General features: G+C 43.0%; 1 protein-coding gene across 1 annotated transcript in view; it reads left to right on the forward strand.

The window, feature by feature from the left end:
* Nucleotides 1–13,950, forward strand: part of LOC104295912 (cytosolic phospholipase A2 beta-like) — a 76,378-nt gene extending 62,428 nt beyond the window's left edge. The window contains exons 12-22 of the mRNA XM_009895728.1: nucleotides 25–62; nucleotides 967–1,102; nucleotides 2,088–2,224; nucleotides 2,488–2,710; nucleotides 3,314–3,431; nucleotides 4,488–4,625; nucleotides 5,822–5,926; nucleotides 6,566–6,751; nucleotides 9,834–10,000; nucleotides 10,535–10,721; nucleotides 13,706–13,950. Coding sequence (XP_009894030.1) covers nucleotides 25–62; nucleotides 967–1,102; nucleotides 2,088–2,224; nucleotides 2,488–2,710; nucleotides 3,314–3,431; nucleotides 4,488–4,625; nucleotides 5,822–5,926; nucleotides 6,566–6,751; nucleotides 9,834–10,000; nucleotides 10,535–10,721; nucleotides 13,706–13,950 — 1,680 coding nt within the window. The remainder of the gene's footprint in view (nucleotides 1–24; nucleotides 63–966; nucleotides 1,103–2,087; nucleotides 2,225–2,487; nucleotides 2,711–3,313; nucleotides 3,432–4,487; nucleotides 4,626–5,821; nucleotides 5,927–6,565; nucleotides 6,752–9,833; nucleotides 10,001–10,534; nucleotides 10,722–13,705) is intronic.
* Nucleotides 13,951–18,505: the final 4,555 nt, after the last annotated feature.

An 18,505-nucleotide genomic window follows, 5' to 3' on the forward strand; every position in this document is an offset into this window, starting at 1 on the left:
CTGCTCTCATTTCTTTGTTTACAGAATGTGCCACTGCAGTTGTACCTCCAACTAAATGATTGGTAAGAGGACTGTTTTTTTCTCTAAAGTTTTTATTGCTCTTTGAACTGTGAATTGAAGAACAGAGTATCCTTTATTTAGATACAAAGAATGCACCAGATGAGAGGCAAAATATAACAATAGTTAAGTCACCATTAAAGAGTCACCACAACAGATCAAAGTTAAATGTCCTTGGGGCAGAAGAGTCACGCCAAGATGGAAAAAAAAATTATGAGAATTTCAAACAGTGAGAAACTTAGTCACTGAGTGTCCTTTGCATCAAAGAACCAAAGACTGAGATTGGAGGCCTCTTCAAAAGGGACACAAGCGGGAAGAAGGCAGAGGGAAAAGGGAATTTGAAATAAGCAGAACATCCAGAGTCCATACATTACTCAAACCACACAGTTATTCTTAAGAAAATAGGTTTTTGGCTCTGGTGATACCAATAGAAAGAAGCACAAGCTGGGGAAGATGAAATTTTACACTGTAAAATAATGAGACAGTCAACAAAGAAACCAAAATTATTTGAATATCTTTTTAATTGTACTGTTTCTGAATAAATCTGTGGTACAAATCCCCGTGAAAGACCTTGTTAGGTTCAAGTCTCCCTTTGCTCAGAAATTATATGAAGCAGAAATAGAAAGGATTCAGCTTACAAAGCTACTTAAAGACAGAAAGAAACCTTTCTTTTTTCATATTTGCTACCCTTAGCTGGCAGTAAAACTTACACGGAAACATCAAAAAATAAAGAGACCACATAGAAGCAAAGCAGTTGGTTTCTTTGAAACTGGAAGCTGCATTTCTGTCCTTAAATCTGAACAGAGAATCATGGGTTTTTATGATATCGAGTAGGCAGCAGTTGCTGAAAGCAGATCCATATGCATTTTAAACACCAATCCTGTGCCTCTGCATTTATTTATGTTTCAGCACAGAAAAACTAGATGTGCGCTTAGGGTATGATCTGTGCCGAGAAGAGCAAGAATTCCTGCAAAAAAGGAAGAGAGTTGTTGCCAGTGCCCTGAAAAGGGTTCTTCATCTGGAAAGAGATCTACATGGACATGAGGTCTGTGAGTTGGAATCCAAGTGTGGGGTAGGGGTCTATTGAATTAGGATTGGCACAATTCCCCGCCAAATTTCTAGTAGTTTTTGCATGTTGATGACAAACCCATGGATTTGAATGGCAGCGGAACAGAAGTTCTCAGTGTGGCATACTCCATATTCATCTAAAATTTCAGCTCAGCTATTCACGCCTCCGTTCTTTTCAATGGGTCAAATTCCCAAGGACATGCTACACCACTCTTCAAAGCCAGAGTTTCCAATAGTGTGATGCAGTGGGTCAGCAAGATATAAGACATTAGTACATTGTTTTATACACAGCCTAGCCAGACAACCCAAACCAAGCAGGGAAACAGGAGTATTTGAAATTCACCTCACATAGATACTTGTGAAATCACTGTAATGTCCCTTCTTTAGGCTTACCTTTTTTTTCTTCATTTTCAGAACACTTTTCACAAAAAGTCCAAATTATTTAGGGTGAAGAAAGAACATTTTATAACAAGCTCCAGCTGAAGTATGTTTTGTTGCCAAGATCCAGGGTGAATTTTTAAGTGAACATTTATTTTCTTGCTGGAATTGTATTTGTTGAATGGATGCTCTCCAAAGAATCATTCTGTTTGCTGACTGTATGTTTTCTGAATTCTGCTCAGGACTTCCTTGAATCCATTCTTAATTACATTTATTGCAATTTTTTGTGATTTATTAAAATAATATCATTATCTCTTATTAATCACTGCAATTCCAATTACAAAGAACAAGGGAAGGAAGGAAGGTTAAAATCACTGCATATTCAAACTCATCCAAGCTTTGGGGTTAAGGATGAGTATCTAGAGGTTAATTTAAAGAAGGTACTGGTAAAGACTGGCTGAATATTGATTTAATTTCATTGTCCTCCAGTGAAGTCTGCTGAGGAAATTTTAAGAGCTGTAATTAGACTTTTCCGAGTAGGCAAGTGAGTAACTTTTTGAAGATAATACTTATGTTTTGAACAGGTCCCAGTAATAGCTGTTATGGCAACAGGCGGAGGCCTCAGAGCAATGTCAGCTATGTTTGGCCACCTCTTAGCTCTTCAGAAGCTAAATCTGTTGGACTGTGTTACCTATCTCACCGGGGCTTCTGGCTCAACATGGTGCGTATAGAAAATGAGATTTGTATTTGGAATGACTGTGTCACTACATTTCCACACAGTGAGAGAGATGCATCTCTTTCGAAGTCTTACATTATCAATAAGCAAATGTAATTCCCAGGTACAGCTGTCAGTGTTGGCTTTTGATCATAACTTCAGTTTAGGCTTGCTGATTCTCTTCTTTGATGAAAGTGGCTGGGTAAATACAGTAATTTTCCAAAATTATCCAAATGAATGGATGATTTTCTCACATTTCTGTTCTTTAGGACCCTAGCAGACCTGTATGAGCATGCTGACTGGTCACAGAAGACTCTGGAGGGGCCACTTAAGGCAGTAAAAGAACAAGTGACAAAATGCAAGCTCAACCTTATGTCTATAGATCATCTGAAGTATTATCACAAGGAACTCGCTGAAAGGGCAAAAGCAGGACATGTGTCATCTTTTACAACTCTGTGGTCACTTGTTCAGGAAATGTTCTTACATGAACGGGTATGTCCATGGTCCTGCCACACATTTGGGAAACATCCACTCATTTTCTTTAGAGCTTTATTCTTTGAGGGCATGATGTAATATGTGGAACAAAGCCAAAGTGACTGAGGCATCCCAGTGTGATTCGTAAACAATGACAGAGCATCTTGTAGCCAGGATTTTCCAGGGCAGCTAATTGTTTGAAGATGTCTCTGTACTAGGGTGCCCAACAGCTAGCAAAGTCAGTAGGCAAACTTTCAGAAAGAACTGAGCAATCCTTCCTGAAAAGGCAGGTCTTTTAAAGGCTCTTTCTAGTTGGACACTTAAGAGCTAGAGTAATATGTTCTCATGTGAACATTAGTCTCAGCCTTAGTAAAGATCTGTGGGGTGCAGGCAATCAAGGCACTTAGATATTACTAAAGACATTAGTAGGTATCAAAAAGGCAATCAGGAAGGAAAGCGCCGGAACGAACATGAAGGAAGAGGTCTCATAAAAATGTGACGCATAGATTCCTCTGGGTTGTAAAACATCTGTTGTCTATCTGTACTCAGGTAGATTGTGTCAGTGTTTTTGCCTTATGCTGTTACAGAGGTTTACTGTGATTTTTTTATCTCTTTGGTTAGCCAAGAAAGTACAAACTCACAGACCAGCGCAAGGCACTGGAGCACGGACAAAACCCATTGCCTTTCTATGCAGTCCTCAATGTGAAGGAGGAAAAGTTCAGTACTTTTAAATTTAGAGGTAAGTATTCCTAGAGTTTCCTCTGACTCTTGAGTAGGGACTAAAGACAATTTGGAGGGAGGGGGTGTGTGTATGTGGAGAATAAAATGAGAATACATCTGTTGCTTGCCCTGACTCAGTATTCATCTTTTAATAAAATATTTGTCTTTTTTGCGAACTGCTGGGTGTTGATTAGAAAGAGCAGATCTGCTGGATAACATCCTCAGGCATGAACAGGGCATTGCTGAAGATCTGGGCTGAAGTTCTAGTTTTGCCACAGACATTGTAAATGAGTGTGGGCAAATCAAGTGATCTTTTTCTGCCTCAGTTCCACACCTGCAAAATGGCTTTGATGGTTCCTTAGTTTGTAGAGGTGCTGTGAAATGTAGTTGTCATTTCCCTAAATACTACACTGATGAGGGTGTGAAAATGGAGTGGAGTATGATTGCTGTTGTGGGTGGTGATATGACACCCTTTAAATGGACACAAGCTACATTCAAAAAAAGGTATTAAAATAAGCAGGTACTGGAAAGAAAAAAAACAGTTTGTACTTACATTTGGTTAGGTTTATAGCTACTGTTCTACTGCAATACCTGTAAAGGACAGCTTGAGTCAGGAGACTGCACAGCCATGCCCACACCGTGATACTTTCTAGTCTGGAGCCGATGTGTCTTCAGGCTGCTTTGTTGTATCATGTAGACTGACAGGTTTGGGCTAGTAGAGGTTTCATGCCAGTCATTCCTTGCAGGTTAGATCATACTTGCTTGTTGTACATTTGATGCCCTTGACTTAGAAAGGCAAGTGGGATCCCAGAATCTTTATATACAAATATAAATCTAAGGTTTTGAAGCTAACGTTAGACTCTTTCTGAGGTGAAAAACCTAGTTCCTTTTGTAGCCTCATCTCTCAATTTGTATGGAACTAGACAATGTAGTTTGCAATACCGAGCTACTGATAGAACAGAGCTGCTGAGACAAGCAAGATCCACGGAGCTTGTGGATAGCTTTATCTACAGGGGAAGGTTTTGTTTTCTTATCTTTATTACAGTAAACATGCCATGTGTCAATTCTTTTGTAGAGTGGGCAGAGTTCTCTCCTTACGAGGTGGCCATACCAAAATACGGAGCCTCCATTCGTTCAGAATATTTTGACAGTGAGTTCTTCATGGGAAGGCGAGTGAAGAAGCTGCCAGAATCTCGAATCTGCTATTTGGAAGGTGATGTAGCAGTGCAATATAGTTATTCACAACATGAAAGCATGGTGATAGCTAGCCACTGGTCTGTGTACAACACTCCTTGCCAGCAGGTCTGCTCTAGGTTTTGATTCAATGGGCTCTTTACCCCTTTTGTACACTTCTGCTCTTTGTAAAGCTTCTTTCCTCCTGTCCTCCCTTTTAACCTGGGCAGATTTGGAAAAGTTGCAACATGGTTCCCCTTCCCATTTTCTGAACCAAACAAGAAAGTGGAGCAGGCAAGTTGAGGAAATAATAAATCTTCCTTCCCTGAGCAGTCTTCAACTCTTCAACTTCATTAACTATATTTCTAGGCAACACATTGCTGGGGTATAATTGGAAGGAACTGAAAATAAAATATAACTCATCTAGTACAACCCACAAAGGTGAGAACCATCTGAGCTTTGTGGGTTGAGAATGGTGTCACTAATTTTCCCTGCCCATAAGGATGAAGGGAGCCCTTTCAACCTCCAACAACTGCTTTGACTGGCTCTTCTGCCTCTAAAGGAGAAGCAAAGGGGAAAAGCAGCTACTCAGGGGAACACATCTGCCCCAGCCAGATTTTAAATTCTTGTCAGAATTTTAGCTTTTGATACCAAAACCAAGGGTCCAGTGGAAAGAAAAATCCTGTTTCTCGCACTATGAAGTCTGCTAGAGATTGAATTTGTTCCTCATGTGAGTACCTGGCATGGGGCTTAATGACAAAGGATAGTTCTTTCTTTTCCAAAAGCAGACTCACATATGGAACAAATTCTATTTTGATCCTGGACCAGTTGAACTCCACAGAGAAAGGAAAAAAAAATTGTCTTACATCAATTTAAAGAATAAATCAGTTTAAAGAAGGGCCTTATGCTTATATGGCTTCACCGTGCTTTCAAAGCCTGCTTTCTTTCACAAGAACACAAGTACGCAGTAAACACACTACAACGGCATTTGGATGACTGATACCTCTTATTTTGTTACTTTGTACTGTACAGTGAACGGTGTATGTGTAGTTATCTCTTGGGAAAGAGCACTGAAGTGCTGACACCATTAAGTTTGAACTCCGTGAGACCTACTGCTTAAGCTGTGTCATGACAGGGTCAGTTCAAGTCGGGCAATAATATGTAGCATGGATACTTCTAATAGTCAGTGGTTAACATGTGGTGGTGCAGTATTTTTGCATGTGGTTTGACTTGCAGGTCTTTGGACAAACATCTTTACTAGGAATTTGCTGGATGGCTTGTACTGGTCCTCAAATTCAAATGAGTTCTGGGATCGATGGTCCAAAGATATGGTAGATATAGGTAAGAGTTACCTATAAGAGATACTAATAAATCAGTATTAATTTTTTACCAGACAGTGCTTCCTATTCAGCAGAAGATTAAGAAAGTTATGCTATTGCTACTGTTTGTGAATAATCTCTCACATATTCTCCCTAAATTGCTGCATGTTGTGTTGCTTCACTCTGGATCTTCCAGCATGATTTTCACCTGTATCAAAATGATCACTATGTGATGATTTGATTTAATATAATTTTGTTTTGTTTTGTTTTGTTTTGTTTTATTTTATTTATTTTTAACCCGGAGGCACACTTCATGCTAGTTACAAATGTTTTTAATTTAAAGTTTGCTCACGGTCTGTTAAGTGACTCCTCCCATGACTGCAAATAAGAGGATTAACTTTTACTTGTAGGCAAAAGTACAAAGCCAGTGTGTCATTTGAAAGAGTAAAAGACAAAAGCTGTGCGTGCTTTAAACAAAACCAAATATCTCTTTGTTTAAATGGGATTGGTCATGTGCGTATATTTTCAAGCACACTGCAAGAAATGGGGTGGGGGGGGATGGGACATGACCCGCAGGAAGAGAGCAGGGCAGCTGGCCAGTAAAGGTGCCCAGCAGAACAGATTGCTGATGTTTTTTCTCACAGTTCCTTCTCTATTTCAGAAAAACATTCCCCTGAGGATGATGTGACTATGATCGAGCCTCCATCTTGTTTGTCAGGGAAGTTGTATGAAATGTTTCAGGACATTATGACCAAGCGTCCACTGCTGGGAAAGTCGCATAACTTCCTGAGAGGCTTAGAATTTCATAAGGATTATATCCATCAGAAAAAATTTATTGAATGGAAAGGTAACTGCAACAAAGAGTTAGCTGCAGTGTGCAGGTAACATCTCAGATTTTTTTTTTTAGACTTTGGAAATCTCACATTTAGAGATATTTTCTCAGGGTTTGGAAATCTGCTGCAATGAAACTATGTTCATGGTGTCTGTTTCTTTCGGGTAGCAGGTGAAAATTAACTACTCCATGGGCCACTCTTTCATCTCCTGTAGATATCTGTAACTTGTATCAAAGCATGCTCTTCTACAGGAAGTTTGTCATTCTGCATAGGTACAGTAGTCAACAGATTCAGAAAGATTAGAATCTTTTGAGGTGAAGAAACAAAAGGAACACTGGAAGCATAAAATAGCAGGTTATTATGTGGATCAGATGAAGGAAAGGAATGACTGCAAGCATGTGGTTGCCCATACGTGTGGTATTTCTGCCTGGTGATTTTTCCACCCAGAGACCTCTCTTTAACGCTTCTGAAACATAAATACCAAGATCCAACAGGTGCAGTACCCTACAGTTGCCTTTGTTGAATTTCATAAGGTTTCTCTCTGCCCAACTCTCCAGCCTGTCCAGGTCACACTGTAAGGCAGCACAGCCTTCCGGCGTGTCAGACACCCCTCCCAGTTTTGTGTCATCATCAAACTTGCTGATGGTACACTCTATCCCTTCATCCAGGTCATTGATGAATATATTGAACATGAAATATATTGAAATGACAGCAAGGTGGTGGAGCTGAGGTTTTGTGCATCACAAACCTTCCTGCAATCCCAGTGTCCTCATTTATTCTATGAGCACATAGCAGTGTGGGAGGACCCAACATTATTAAGGTTAACCTGACTTTAGCAAGAAAACACGTTCTCTGCCTCCTCTGAGTCCTTCTCTTTGGCAACTTGTGTTTTCTCTCCTCTGTTTCATGCAAATTACAACACTTTTTGTCCCTGCCTGCCATTGCTACACGGTTTGCTGACAATGGCAAGAGATGGTGGACCTATTTTGTGGGTTAAGGCAGAGCCCACAGTGTGCTAAGTGCTTTCAAAATGTTCAGTAAGCAAAAAGTCTGTGTCCTGAAAGAGTCTGCTCTAAGAAAACAAGTGAGAGAAGGAGGAAAACAAGTAGCATAAGAAGGGTGGGCGAGAGAAGGAGCAAGCAAGTAGCTTAAGAAGGTGGATGAAGGATAAAATTGTCAGTCAGTAAATGTTAAAACAAATCATTGCTGACTAGCAATTTTGTAAAGGCAAATGTGTAGAAGCAGATTTCAAGAAGGATTTGGAGGAAGAGGGCACAGGGACACCAAAGGGTCGCTCCGGGTACATATTCTACAAATAAAGTAGAATAAGTGGAAAGCATAAAGCCTGGAGTGGGAAAAGGGAAATTGAAAGTTTGGAGTGGGAAAAATTAGCAGATTTGGTATCCTCTTTTGGCTGCCTGCATGAGACCAAGCTAAACCCAAGTATGGCTCCACCTCTAGGAGCAAGAGGAGATGCCAGCTCTGTGAGCAGAAATGCTAGTCTTGTGGTAGGGGAAGTCTCCAGAATTTGACTATGTTTTAAAGGCTTCCCTGCAGCTCAGGTTATCTGACACATTAAAACAAGACTTTAAATGCCATGTGAAAAGCTTAATTTTCATGGTAAGAAATTTGAGAACTCATGGCCTGGAACTAGTATAATGCGTTTGCAGCAGGGTTCATGCTTTCAAGGGAATTCCTGTGGCAGAACTTTCTTTAAAGTCCCTTTTTGGATGTGGGATGGAAAAAGACACTCTCCCAAGGAAATGCCTTCTTCTAATTCACATATCCAGCCATGAATAAATGCTGCACAGTTCCATCTTCATGATAAGAAAATGGGGGTAACGGAATTTCAACTAAGAATATTCACCAGGCCAAATAAAATAAAAAGTACATGCTGTTTCTTCTGCGAGGGACTGCAAGCAAATGTCTCTTATTACAGCAGAATCTGTGAATTCCCAGCACCCATGAATGCTAAAATAAGCAAATAATTTTGTAAAGGTCTGACGGTGAGGGAATGGAAAAAATATGAGTTATTTCTTCAAGCTGCTGTCAAACATTCCAGGCTATGGAACAAGCTGGAGTTTTTCTGCACAGTTTAAATTAACACTACAGAATGAGGCCAAGGAGGCAGAGAAATCGAAAGAAGTCAAGTGCTGGAACTTACCTGCAGTATTTCTGTGATCAACAGTTTCTTAAAATACCTAAGCACAAATGATTTAAGTCTCAAAGGGTCTGCTCTGGGCTTTGCTACCTCATTTTGTGAACTTGAGAAATGCTCTTAAACCACTATTCTGATATTTAAAACCATGGCAAAATACTTCTTATTCCGTGGGACTAGGAATGGTACCAGGGGAACAATAGTGGACTTGCTGTCTACAGGGCAGGCTGGTGGGGCTGCTAGCAAAGAAATGAGAGTCTAGTTATCAGAAACTGGCTTTAGATCTCAACTTGCCATCCCCTTTTGGCTCCTTTTGGTGTTAATGTGAGGATATGTTTAAATATCCAAGCAATATTTTAAGCTGTTGGTAGGGGATGCTGTGTGCATGATGTGGTATTTCTTTGCAGCATGGCTAAGACAATTCGTGTGAGAGATCACTGAAAGCAGGTTGAGGTCAGATTTTTTTCACCCTGGGAGAGGAGTCTAATCCTGAGAATGCAAAAGCAAAAAAAAGAGCAATGGAAAAGTGCAGTGAGGTACTGCATTTGTTAGATTTGTTGCTACACTGTGAAATTATTTTTGTTTTTTGCATTTTTCCCAGTTCTTAGGGGAAAAAAAAATCGGCTAAAGTCTGTGTCCTGTGAAAAATCACTCCCCAGAGCAGCTGTGAGGCTGGTGGAGTCTGTGTCTCACCTGTCCTCTGCCTGGCCTTTGTGAGTGTGCCTGGGGGAGTGTGGTAACAGGCCAGATGTGCTCAGACGTGCAGTTTGGAGGGCGTGCTCCTGAGGCCACGTTTGTGGGCTCGCATTATGGAGGGAGGTGAGCCTGGTCTTGAGGGCAACCAAGGGGTTGCCCTTCACATGTAGCACAGACAGAATTATTGACTTCTCCTTTCCTGCCAATGCACCACTAACTGTATTATTCAAAATGTTTTTCAGACACTGTGCTGGACGCTTTCCCTAACAATCTGACACCGCTGCAGAAGTATCTTTGCCTGATAGATGTTGGCTATTTCATTAACACCAGTGGTGCAGCACTTTTCAAGCCAGAGAGGAATGTAGATGTCATCATCTCACTTGATTATGGTTTGGGGAATGTGTTCAAGGTGAGAAGATGAATATGCTCTGCCCCTTGCAGCCCTGGTAAAACCTTCTTGTGTTATTAAAACTTTAGGTAAATGGCTGTCTAAGTCTTAATCATATATTCAAGAACAAACCAGTATCTTGGAGGAGGAAAGAAACTTCCTTCAAGACCAGAACTATAGAAACTGTTAGGCTCTTTTCTCTGTAGCGGACTGCAGCATACACTTCCTGGGATCCCCAGGGAACTGCAGTAACAACGGGTTGCTGGAGACATGACCTTGATCTCTCCTAGTCTGTCCTCATGACAAATTCTAAGTGTGACTTTTGGTCATTCCCTCCAGCTGTAAAAAATGTTACAGGGTGATAAGAAGCATCTTCTGACTTGTGGTGGGTGGTGGCAGAAAGTAGGGTTATACTGTGGCTACTTTGAACTACACATTCATTGCAGAGTGATTCTAGAGACTGAATTAAGTTGCTGTAGTATTTCTATGATACCTCAGTAAACCTGATTCTTGCCTTAGTGTTAGCTTTAAAGCAACGACATTCTGTGTCCACAGCAATTAGAGATGACGTACAAATATTGCAAGATACAAAATATCCCATTCCCCAAAGTGGAGCTAAGTAAAGAAGAAGAGAAGAACCCAAAGGAATGTTATGTGTTTGCGGATGCAGAGGACCCCAGAGCACCCATAGTAATCCACTTCCCCCTGGTGAATGACACCTTTAAGGAATTCAAGGAACCTGGTGAGTTCAGTCAACAAAGCTGTACTTTCTAGTTGAGTTTGGGTCATTTGTCTTTCCACAGCACGGATCTTATTTGTCCTTTGTAGCAATAATTTTAAGCGAGGGCACAGCCTTCTTGTGAGTGAGACCATCCTGTCTCCTACCCATCACAGTCATACATGTATATTTGCCTTTTCCGTTATGAATGGCTATGAATGAGCATGCCCACTCATCTGTCAGGCCAGGTTTAGGTACAGCTCAAAGTACATGAGTTTCCACCATGGCGGAGAAGAAGGGGGTGTCAACTCTTTTCCTGTTAACCTAGTCATGAAACATTCTCACCAAAACTGGTATTATATTCCCCAAACACAGAGTGAAATTGTATCTCTCATCCAGTAAACCATGATGCCACAGAGGTAGCTGAGGCAGGTCCATGTCTCCACTGGTCAGCCTCCACGTACCACTCAAGAGGCAGGTTAGCAAACACCAGCAGACTCAGCGATGTTGAGTAAGACATAGGACAGAACGAGGCTTTAGGCCACAACTCACACTGCAAGGCATACTGGGGAAGGCAGCACTTGCAATGGTGAGATGCTGGGGAAAAGGTAGGGCCAGAATTCCTCCTTGATCTGGAAAAGACTGAGAAAATCTGCCAACTGCTTCGTCCCTCATCTTCCCCCTATCAATTTAAGACCTAGCAGTAAGCAAGTAGGCTGCCCAGTGGTTGCTTCTCCCATACTCTCATGCCTTTGTGACAACCACCATCTAGGTGGAGAGAATTAGCAAGTCTCTCCACCAATAATAAGAATGATGGTTATGGCCATCATAACCAGAGTCAGAGCAGAAGGAATGGGCACGTGGCTGCTAACAGCTGGGCCAAGTAATTCTGTTGCAAACGTATTCAGAAAAATAAATAGTAGGAGGTGGAGGGGATGCAATGATTAGTTGGCATAAGGGTAAGAAGCATAGAAGTTACTGATCATCCTACCTTGGCCTAGCCATTATACGGTATTATACAAGAGACCCCCAGTATAGATCAGGTTTTTCCAACAGCTTGTGGGATACTCTCAAAAAATCAGACAGGCGGCATCTTGTTGGTGCCTCTGCTGTCTGACTTCCTTAACCTGAGATCCTCCTCTGCGCTGGAGCTCTTACAGCAATGAACCCTGAAGTATCTCGCACACCACCTTTTGAGTTATCAGGCCATGGGGAACTTCTGCTCTCCCTTGCTACTGCTCAACACAGCAGGCAGAGTGTTCGCTCTCCTTCCAGCTTTGTCCAAAATTATATTGTGGTACTGGGACCATAGCAAAATGGATGTCTCTAAGGGAACATTTGGGAAAGGTTGTGAACAGCAGCAAAACAGGTTAAGTAAAGCTCCCATTCTGCTGTGATGTTCACCAATGCTCAGAGAACATGTGGAGTAGGAGATACACCAAGAAAATCATGTTTAGAAACTCTATGGATGAACAGAGGAGATGCTCATAGAGGGAACTAGGCTTGTTAGGTGGAGGCTGGAGGTGGTCCAAATGGCAATGCGCAGTGAGATATGGCCATTGAGCTGTGGCTAGCAGGTAAAACAGGTGAGTGTTTTAGAGTATCTCTGAATGAAAGGTGGATGAGATTATGCAGAGCAAAGCAGCTGCTGCAGCTTCCCAGTGCTCCAGGCCCAAATTTGTGAGCTGTGACGCTCACCTGCATGTCTCTGAGCAGCCGGTGATTCATCAATCAAGCTGACAGCCAGCAACTGATGTGGGTGGTTGGGGGAGGAGGGACCTTGGCAACCCGCTTGCAGGGATTTCAAGTTTAACAGGGGAGCTTTTCATTTCTAGATGGCTGAGAGACACCTGGTGGAATGTGGGTACTTATTTTTCTTGCTTTTAACTATTTAGATTCTAGAAAAGAGAATCAGCTTGTGAAGTGCCTGTTTACAATGCAATTATAGACTCTGGTTTTGTGTGCTTGAAGTGTATGCAGCTGTATCTGGATGTGGATAGCACAGATAATACAGCTCTCTGAATACTGGGAGGCTTAATGAAGCAAAACGTGGACATTTTTAATACTGTCACTTGTGGTGACAGCCTGTGCCCAGCACCCTGAGATCACACCGCCCAAAACCCACTAGATTAGACTAAAACCTGCTATGTATCAAGCAAAACTCATATGTCATTTTCATGCAGTTGTAGACATCATAAGGAATATCTCAGCAGTCTGTCTGTAGCCCTGCTGACAGCCATCTCTCGATACATTTGTGGTTTGGGCATATTTGGTTCAGACCACAAGGAGATAGGTAAAAAACAGAGGAAAAAAATGTAAATGTAAACATTTTGTAGAAGCATAAATATGAGGCTGCTGAAGTCCCTGGTGGAGGTGATCACTGTGTCTTTTTAAGCAAAAGGATTGACCTAGCAGGGAGGATGGATGTTGGCAGCTCCAAGAGGTTGGGTTAAGCTGAGGCTGAGTAGATGGAGTTGAAGGATGAGAGGCTGATATGGGGTGCTCTGTTCTCCCTGCACCTCCACTCTCTGCAGCAGGCAATCCTGCCTGGTTAGCATCACAAGACTTCATTATATATACTAGGTTGTCCACTCGCTCTAGCTGGCAGATGCGCTCTCGTCACCGCTAATCGAGGTTTGATCATGGATTTTGAAAGGTGTTCCAGGTGTGTGGCTTGTCTGAGAGTCAGGCTTACAGGGTTTGGGAAAGGATGTGGACCCAGGGACATGCTGCCCAGGAATGACTGCCGGGGCAGGATGAGGGGGAAGGTAATGATTCCTGCCAACTCTGCTGAGGGATTTCCAGGTCTGAGCTTGGGGAAGGAGAGTGGAAGGAGAGTGACTGGGAAAGCTGATCAGGAACGGCTCTTTCAAGCTGAGGGGGGAGTGCAGTCTTTCCTGGAGGCTGTTTTTAACAGTGGGTTCTGCTAGTAGATCGATCCCCTCCAACACCATGTGTTTTGTGCTCCAGATTCAGCTCACTGTGGTGGCTTTTGTCTTTCTCTGCAGGGGTAAAGCGCTGTCTCTCAGAGATGGAAGAAGGCAAAGTAAATTTGGAGAACAACTGCTCACCCTATTACCTCATTAGGCTAATCTACTCCTCTGAAAATTTTGACAAACTTGTGAACCTGAGCAAATACAACATTCTTAATAACAAAGACCTGCTCCTCCAGGCAATCCGGAGTGCTGTAGAACGGAGGAGAAGCGGCAGGACTGGGAATCTCCCCAGCTACTCTGGAGCTGGATACCCCTAGGCTGGGTTTTTGCACTGTTTCCCACTGAAGGCTACGACAGTCACATTACAACACATCACAGTCATGTTAAAACATGTCACAGTCACATTACAATACATCGCAGTGTTCATTATTTGCAGGAGACTGAGGAAACCTGTACATTTCTCATCTTGCCTTGTTCGAGTTCCTAGCTTTCAAAAGGGTTTATTTAATCTCCTTCCCCCAAGTTTTCAGACCACAAGAGCCTCACATTGTGGTCTTACTTGTTAAGAAGTTAGGGTCCTGGTTGGCAGAGACCTTCCAGGATCTCCCCAGTGTTATAGAATATGGTGGTGGTGATAGTGATAGTTCTTTGTGTACGCCTGTCCCCTCAATCCTGAGCCCATTGTCGGTGTCTTTTCAATGCTTCGGTACAAACCAAGTCCTGGCCATTTGCATTTAGTAATGTCCAGATTTTCAGAAAGGCTGAGCAACTAGAATTTGCACTGAATTGGTGGGCTCAGCTTTGAAGTCAGGCCAAAGAGTCATATATATCTGTGAACAACGGCCAAACTGCAACGTGGACAATTGCACTCTGTCTGGCCGATTCCCCTTGCTGATTTAGAAATTATTCCTTTTTTCCATTCCCCCTGCAAGAGTTTGGCACAGAAACGCTGCTCCAGACTGCCACGAGGGGGGCAGTTACATTTCAAAGAGAGAGGACATTATCTGCAGAGAGTGAGTATGGTTCTTTTAAGCGTTGGCTGGAGGAAAAATTCTGCATAAGGCATGAGTGATTATATTGATTTATACGGGTAGTGCCTTTATGCATTAAAATGTCGAGAGACTGAAACAAGCTTTTGATACCAGAACTTGAAGGGAATAATTACTATAGACTCACGTACATTTAATTTAATAACCGTGACCAAGACATAAGCTGCTGCTCCTTACATATGTAAACTGAATGTAGGATAACATAACTCACTAACAGAGTGCATAGCCATTGTATTTTCACACCCAGAAGATTTTTTTCCCTTTACAGTCTTCCATCGCTAACATCATAGGCAAGGTATTTTTAATAGGTGCTACACTAAAATAGAGCGCAAATAAAAAAAAAGGAAATTCTTTATCACACCTCCTTGCCAGAGGAAAATATTTGGAAAAATGACGCCTGGTTTTCATTTGCTTTGGAGTGCAGTGAAGGACGTCACCTTGAACCAGGAGCTTGGAACATCTTTATGGCCCTCCACTATATTAAAAATATGGTAGGGAAGGATGGTGAGCAATACAAAACAGAGCTCTATGGAAGCCAGAGAAGTTTTCAGGCTTCATAATAATGAAAGATTTGGACCTGCTTCTGGTTTATTTAATCCAAACACAGCATATTCATTGGGACCCCCAAGGACAATCTTATACATTTCTTCTGTGTTGGAAATTTACTTGATATCTAGAATTAGTTTTACTTGAAATCCAAAACAAGACAAAGAAAGAGAAACAGGCATCTGCCTTTTTGGTATACGCAGACAGTATTCAGGCTCGGAGGGAGAGCATTTACAAAAGGCTTCATTGCCTGAACCCTGCATCTACTAAAAGCTGCTTCTGCTGGAAGCAATGGCAAGGAATGAGCCTCAGCCATATTCCTTCTACAATGCCTGTTTGCTGAGCTAAGGAATACCATGCAAAACCTGAGGAGACCTAACAGCTGGAAAGCAACTGTACAACTGAATTCAGACCATGAGAAAATAACTAACCATCTGCAAGAAAAATAATAAAGACCCTTTTTGAGTTGAAAGGTGAGATGGCAGCAAGGGGCTGTCTCAGGAGAGAGCCCTGCCAGCAGGATCTGTTACCTTCGTGTAGGAGAGCAGCACAGGATGCCGTAGTGCAGGTACATGCACATACAAGCACAGGGTGTGCACTGTTTTCACGCTTTTCTGGCTGGTCCTATAAAGAAACCCTTTCCTATAACCCGCTTGCACAGAACAAAATCTGATTCCAGCATGGGTGCGCAGAGGCTGGGTCCTCCCACGTCCCGTGGGCTGGTGCACCCTGATTCTTCTGGTCTCCGGTGCTTGGCCCCACAGCCAGTTGGTGTTTGACCCCCTGCTCACTTCGGCCGGGCAGTGGGAGAAGAAAGGATGGACAAGGAGTGAGGCTGCCCGTCTCTGTGCCCTCACTGTGTTGGTGCACTTGGGGCGTCGAATTATTGCCCGTGTCCTCCAGCATTGTGCCATTACACAGGAGGCGCAAAGGGCTGAGCTGGAGGAGAGGGCTGGGGGCTGAGCCGCTTGTCGGGAGTCCCAATAATAGCAGCTTTTCTGCTGCAGTGGTTAAAGGACTGAGTTCAGCGAGGGACACTGGTGTTCTCCACAACAGACTGGGATTGCTTTTGACACGAAACCAATAGCTAACTGAAGCTGGAGGACTTGGCTTTCAGGAACAGAGATTCAGGACAGCCCCCGCCGAGATGATACAGCAAATTCGTCAGGAACAAGACCACCAATGATGCTATGTAATTGCCTTTTGTTTACGTATCATCCACATCATAAACATGAACACTGTTTTACCTCATCTACCTAATTTTTACGCTCTGCTGCTGCAAAAAGATATCCTGGTTTTGTTCGTGGGCTACAGTGAGTGATCCATAACCCTTGTGACCCTCGGCAGCACCTGCCCAGCAGCTCAGCAGCTCGGACATGCTGAGAAAATCGCATCTCACTAAATGCTCCGCAGACCAGTAACTGAGGCATTTGCCCACTGTGCATTCACCGTGCTGCTAATGCAAAGAGAAATGCCCACTAAAATGTGAAAGCGCTGAAAAAAACCCCAACCCACAGAGTTTTCGGGCAACCCACAGTCAGTGGAGAAAAACTTTTCTGAGGGACTGTTAAACCCTGGTACAGAGTGAGGGAGGTACCTGTGGGTAGGGAAGGAGGTGGGGAGGTGGCGTGACTCTCCCTTTGCCGTGGGACCTGTCACCCAAGGTTGTGCCCACACAGGCAGTAGGGCTGGGGGCTGCTGTCTCATCTTGCTGCCAGGAGGCACAGACAAGCCTGTGCCCCTCGATCTCCTCGGGGCCCCCTGTGGTACCCCCGTAGCCTTAAATGATAATAGTTTTTTAAAATATATCTTCGCATTTCAGAGCCTGAAATTGTGTGAGGGCTGCGTCACTGCCCATCAGAGTGTTTGAGGTTTTTGTGTTTGTTTGTTTCTTTTGACTATTTTTTGTTGTTGTTGTTGTTGTTTTTGTAGCATGACACTGAGGGAGCATGTTGCTGGCTGGTGGAGGCCCATTGTGGCAGAAGGACCTGGAGGGCATTTGTGAGGGCAAAGGCTGCTGGAGGACGCCACAGGGTGGAGGGACCCACACCTGGCACAGTCTTACCCGTGTGGCTTGTTGGGGGGTGGTGGCTGGCACGTGCTGTCCCCCAAAGCACACCTGGGCTCTGGCTCAGACCGGGCTAATTTCCACATCCAAAGCCCACAAAACTATAGAGCATCGTTGTGGTGACATACAGCTGATGGGTGACCTGCGCTCAGGTCTACGACTTGGTCCTTGTTTCCTTTAGGGTGCACCTGGAGTCTCAGGGGATGGGCCACTGGAATGTCATGTGTTTGTTCCCCAAAGGGCTGTACATTTGTTCTTTCTCCCCAGTCTTGCCTGGCCTTGTGCCACGTGCAGCCAGAACGGCTGTTTGAGCGGAGTGCACTAAAACCAAAGCAGGCACTGCGAGGAGAAAACTCTCTCTCTGCATCTCACTGAAAAAAAAAAAAAAAAAGTGTGTGTGAAAAGGCACGTGGCGTGCTTATGAACCGGGCCTTGCTCTGCTGGCGTTATGTTTGCTTAGGCACTGAAGATGGTTGCACATGTGCAAAAACCTCATCCGAAATGCACCCCAGATCATTGCTCTCAGATGAACATTTTTCTGGAACCCCCCCTGCCCCCAAAATACAGAGCTTGCCATCTGCTGCCAAACACAAAGGAAACAAAAGTTTGTTCTTACAACTGTTAGCTACTCTTTATAGAAACTGCTTGCTTGTGTCTTTTAACTGTTTAATGATACATTAATTAAAAATAAAATATTGCAAAGGAGCACTAGAGCCATGAAAAGTCTTTATGCGCTTAAACACAAGACTACATTTTTCCCAGCTGTATTAGCACTACTTATGCTAGATGCCTCCTGAGCACTTTATAGGGCATTTACTGGTTTCAAGATTGGGTGGAAAAATGGGAGAGAAGGTGGTATGGTTTACGAAGGCATTGGAAAAAAGTGAAACAAAATCTACCTCCTGTAGTAAAACCCTCTTCAGCAGAATAGGCACAAGGCAGGGTAGGAAGGCAGCTGTACCGAGCCACAGCGCAGGCACAGCTTTATTTTACCTCTTGGTGATTTGATTTAAGTGTGTACAGAGGTCTGCCTTTCACCGAACTTTGCTGTTATCGATTAAATGGTGAGGTCAAAACACCTAAGTTCAAAAAAAAGAAAGTTTTTCCCTTTTTTTTTTTTTTGAAAAAAATGCACCAGTTTCCCATTACTTTCATTTGCTGTATTTTATTTTTTTTTTTTTTTTTTTGACAGGAAGGGGCTTTAACAGG

This window comes from Charadrius vociferus, unplaced genomic scaffold (assembly GCF_000708025.1).
Source record: "Charadrius vociferus isolate BGI_N301 unplaced genomic scaffold, ASM70802v2 scaffold111, whole genome shotgun sequence".
NCBI lineage: Eukaryota > Metazoa > Chordata > Aves > Charadriiformes > Charadriidae > Charadrius > Charadrius vociferus.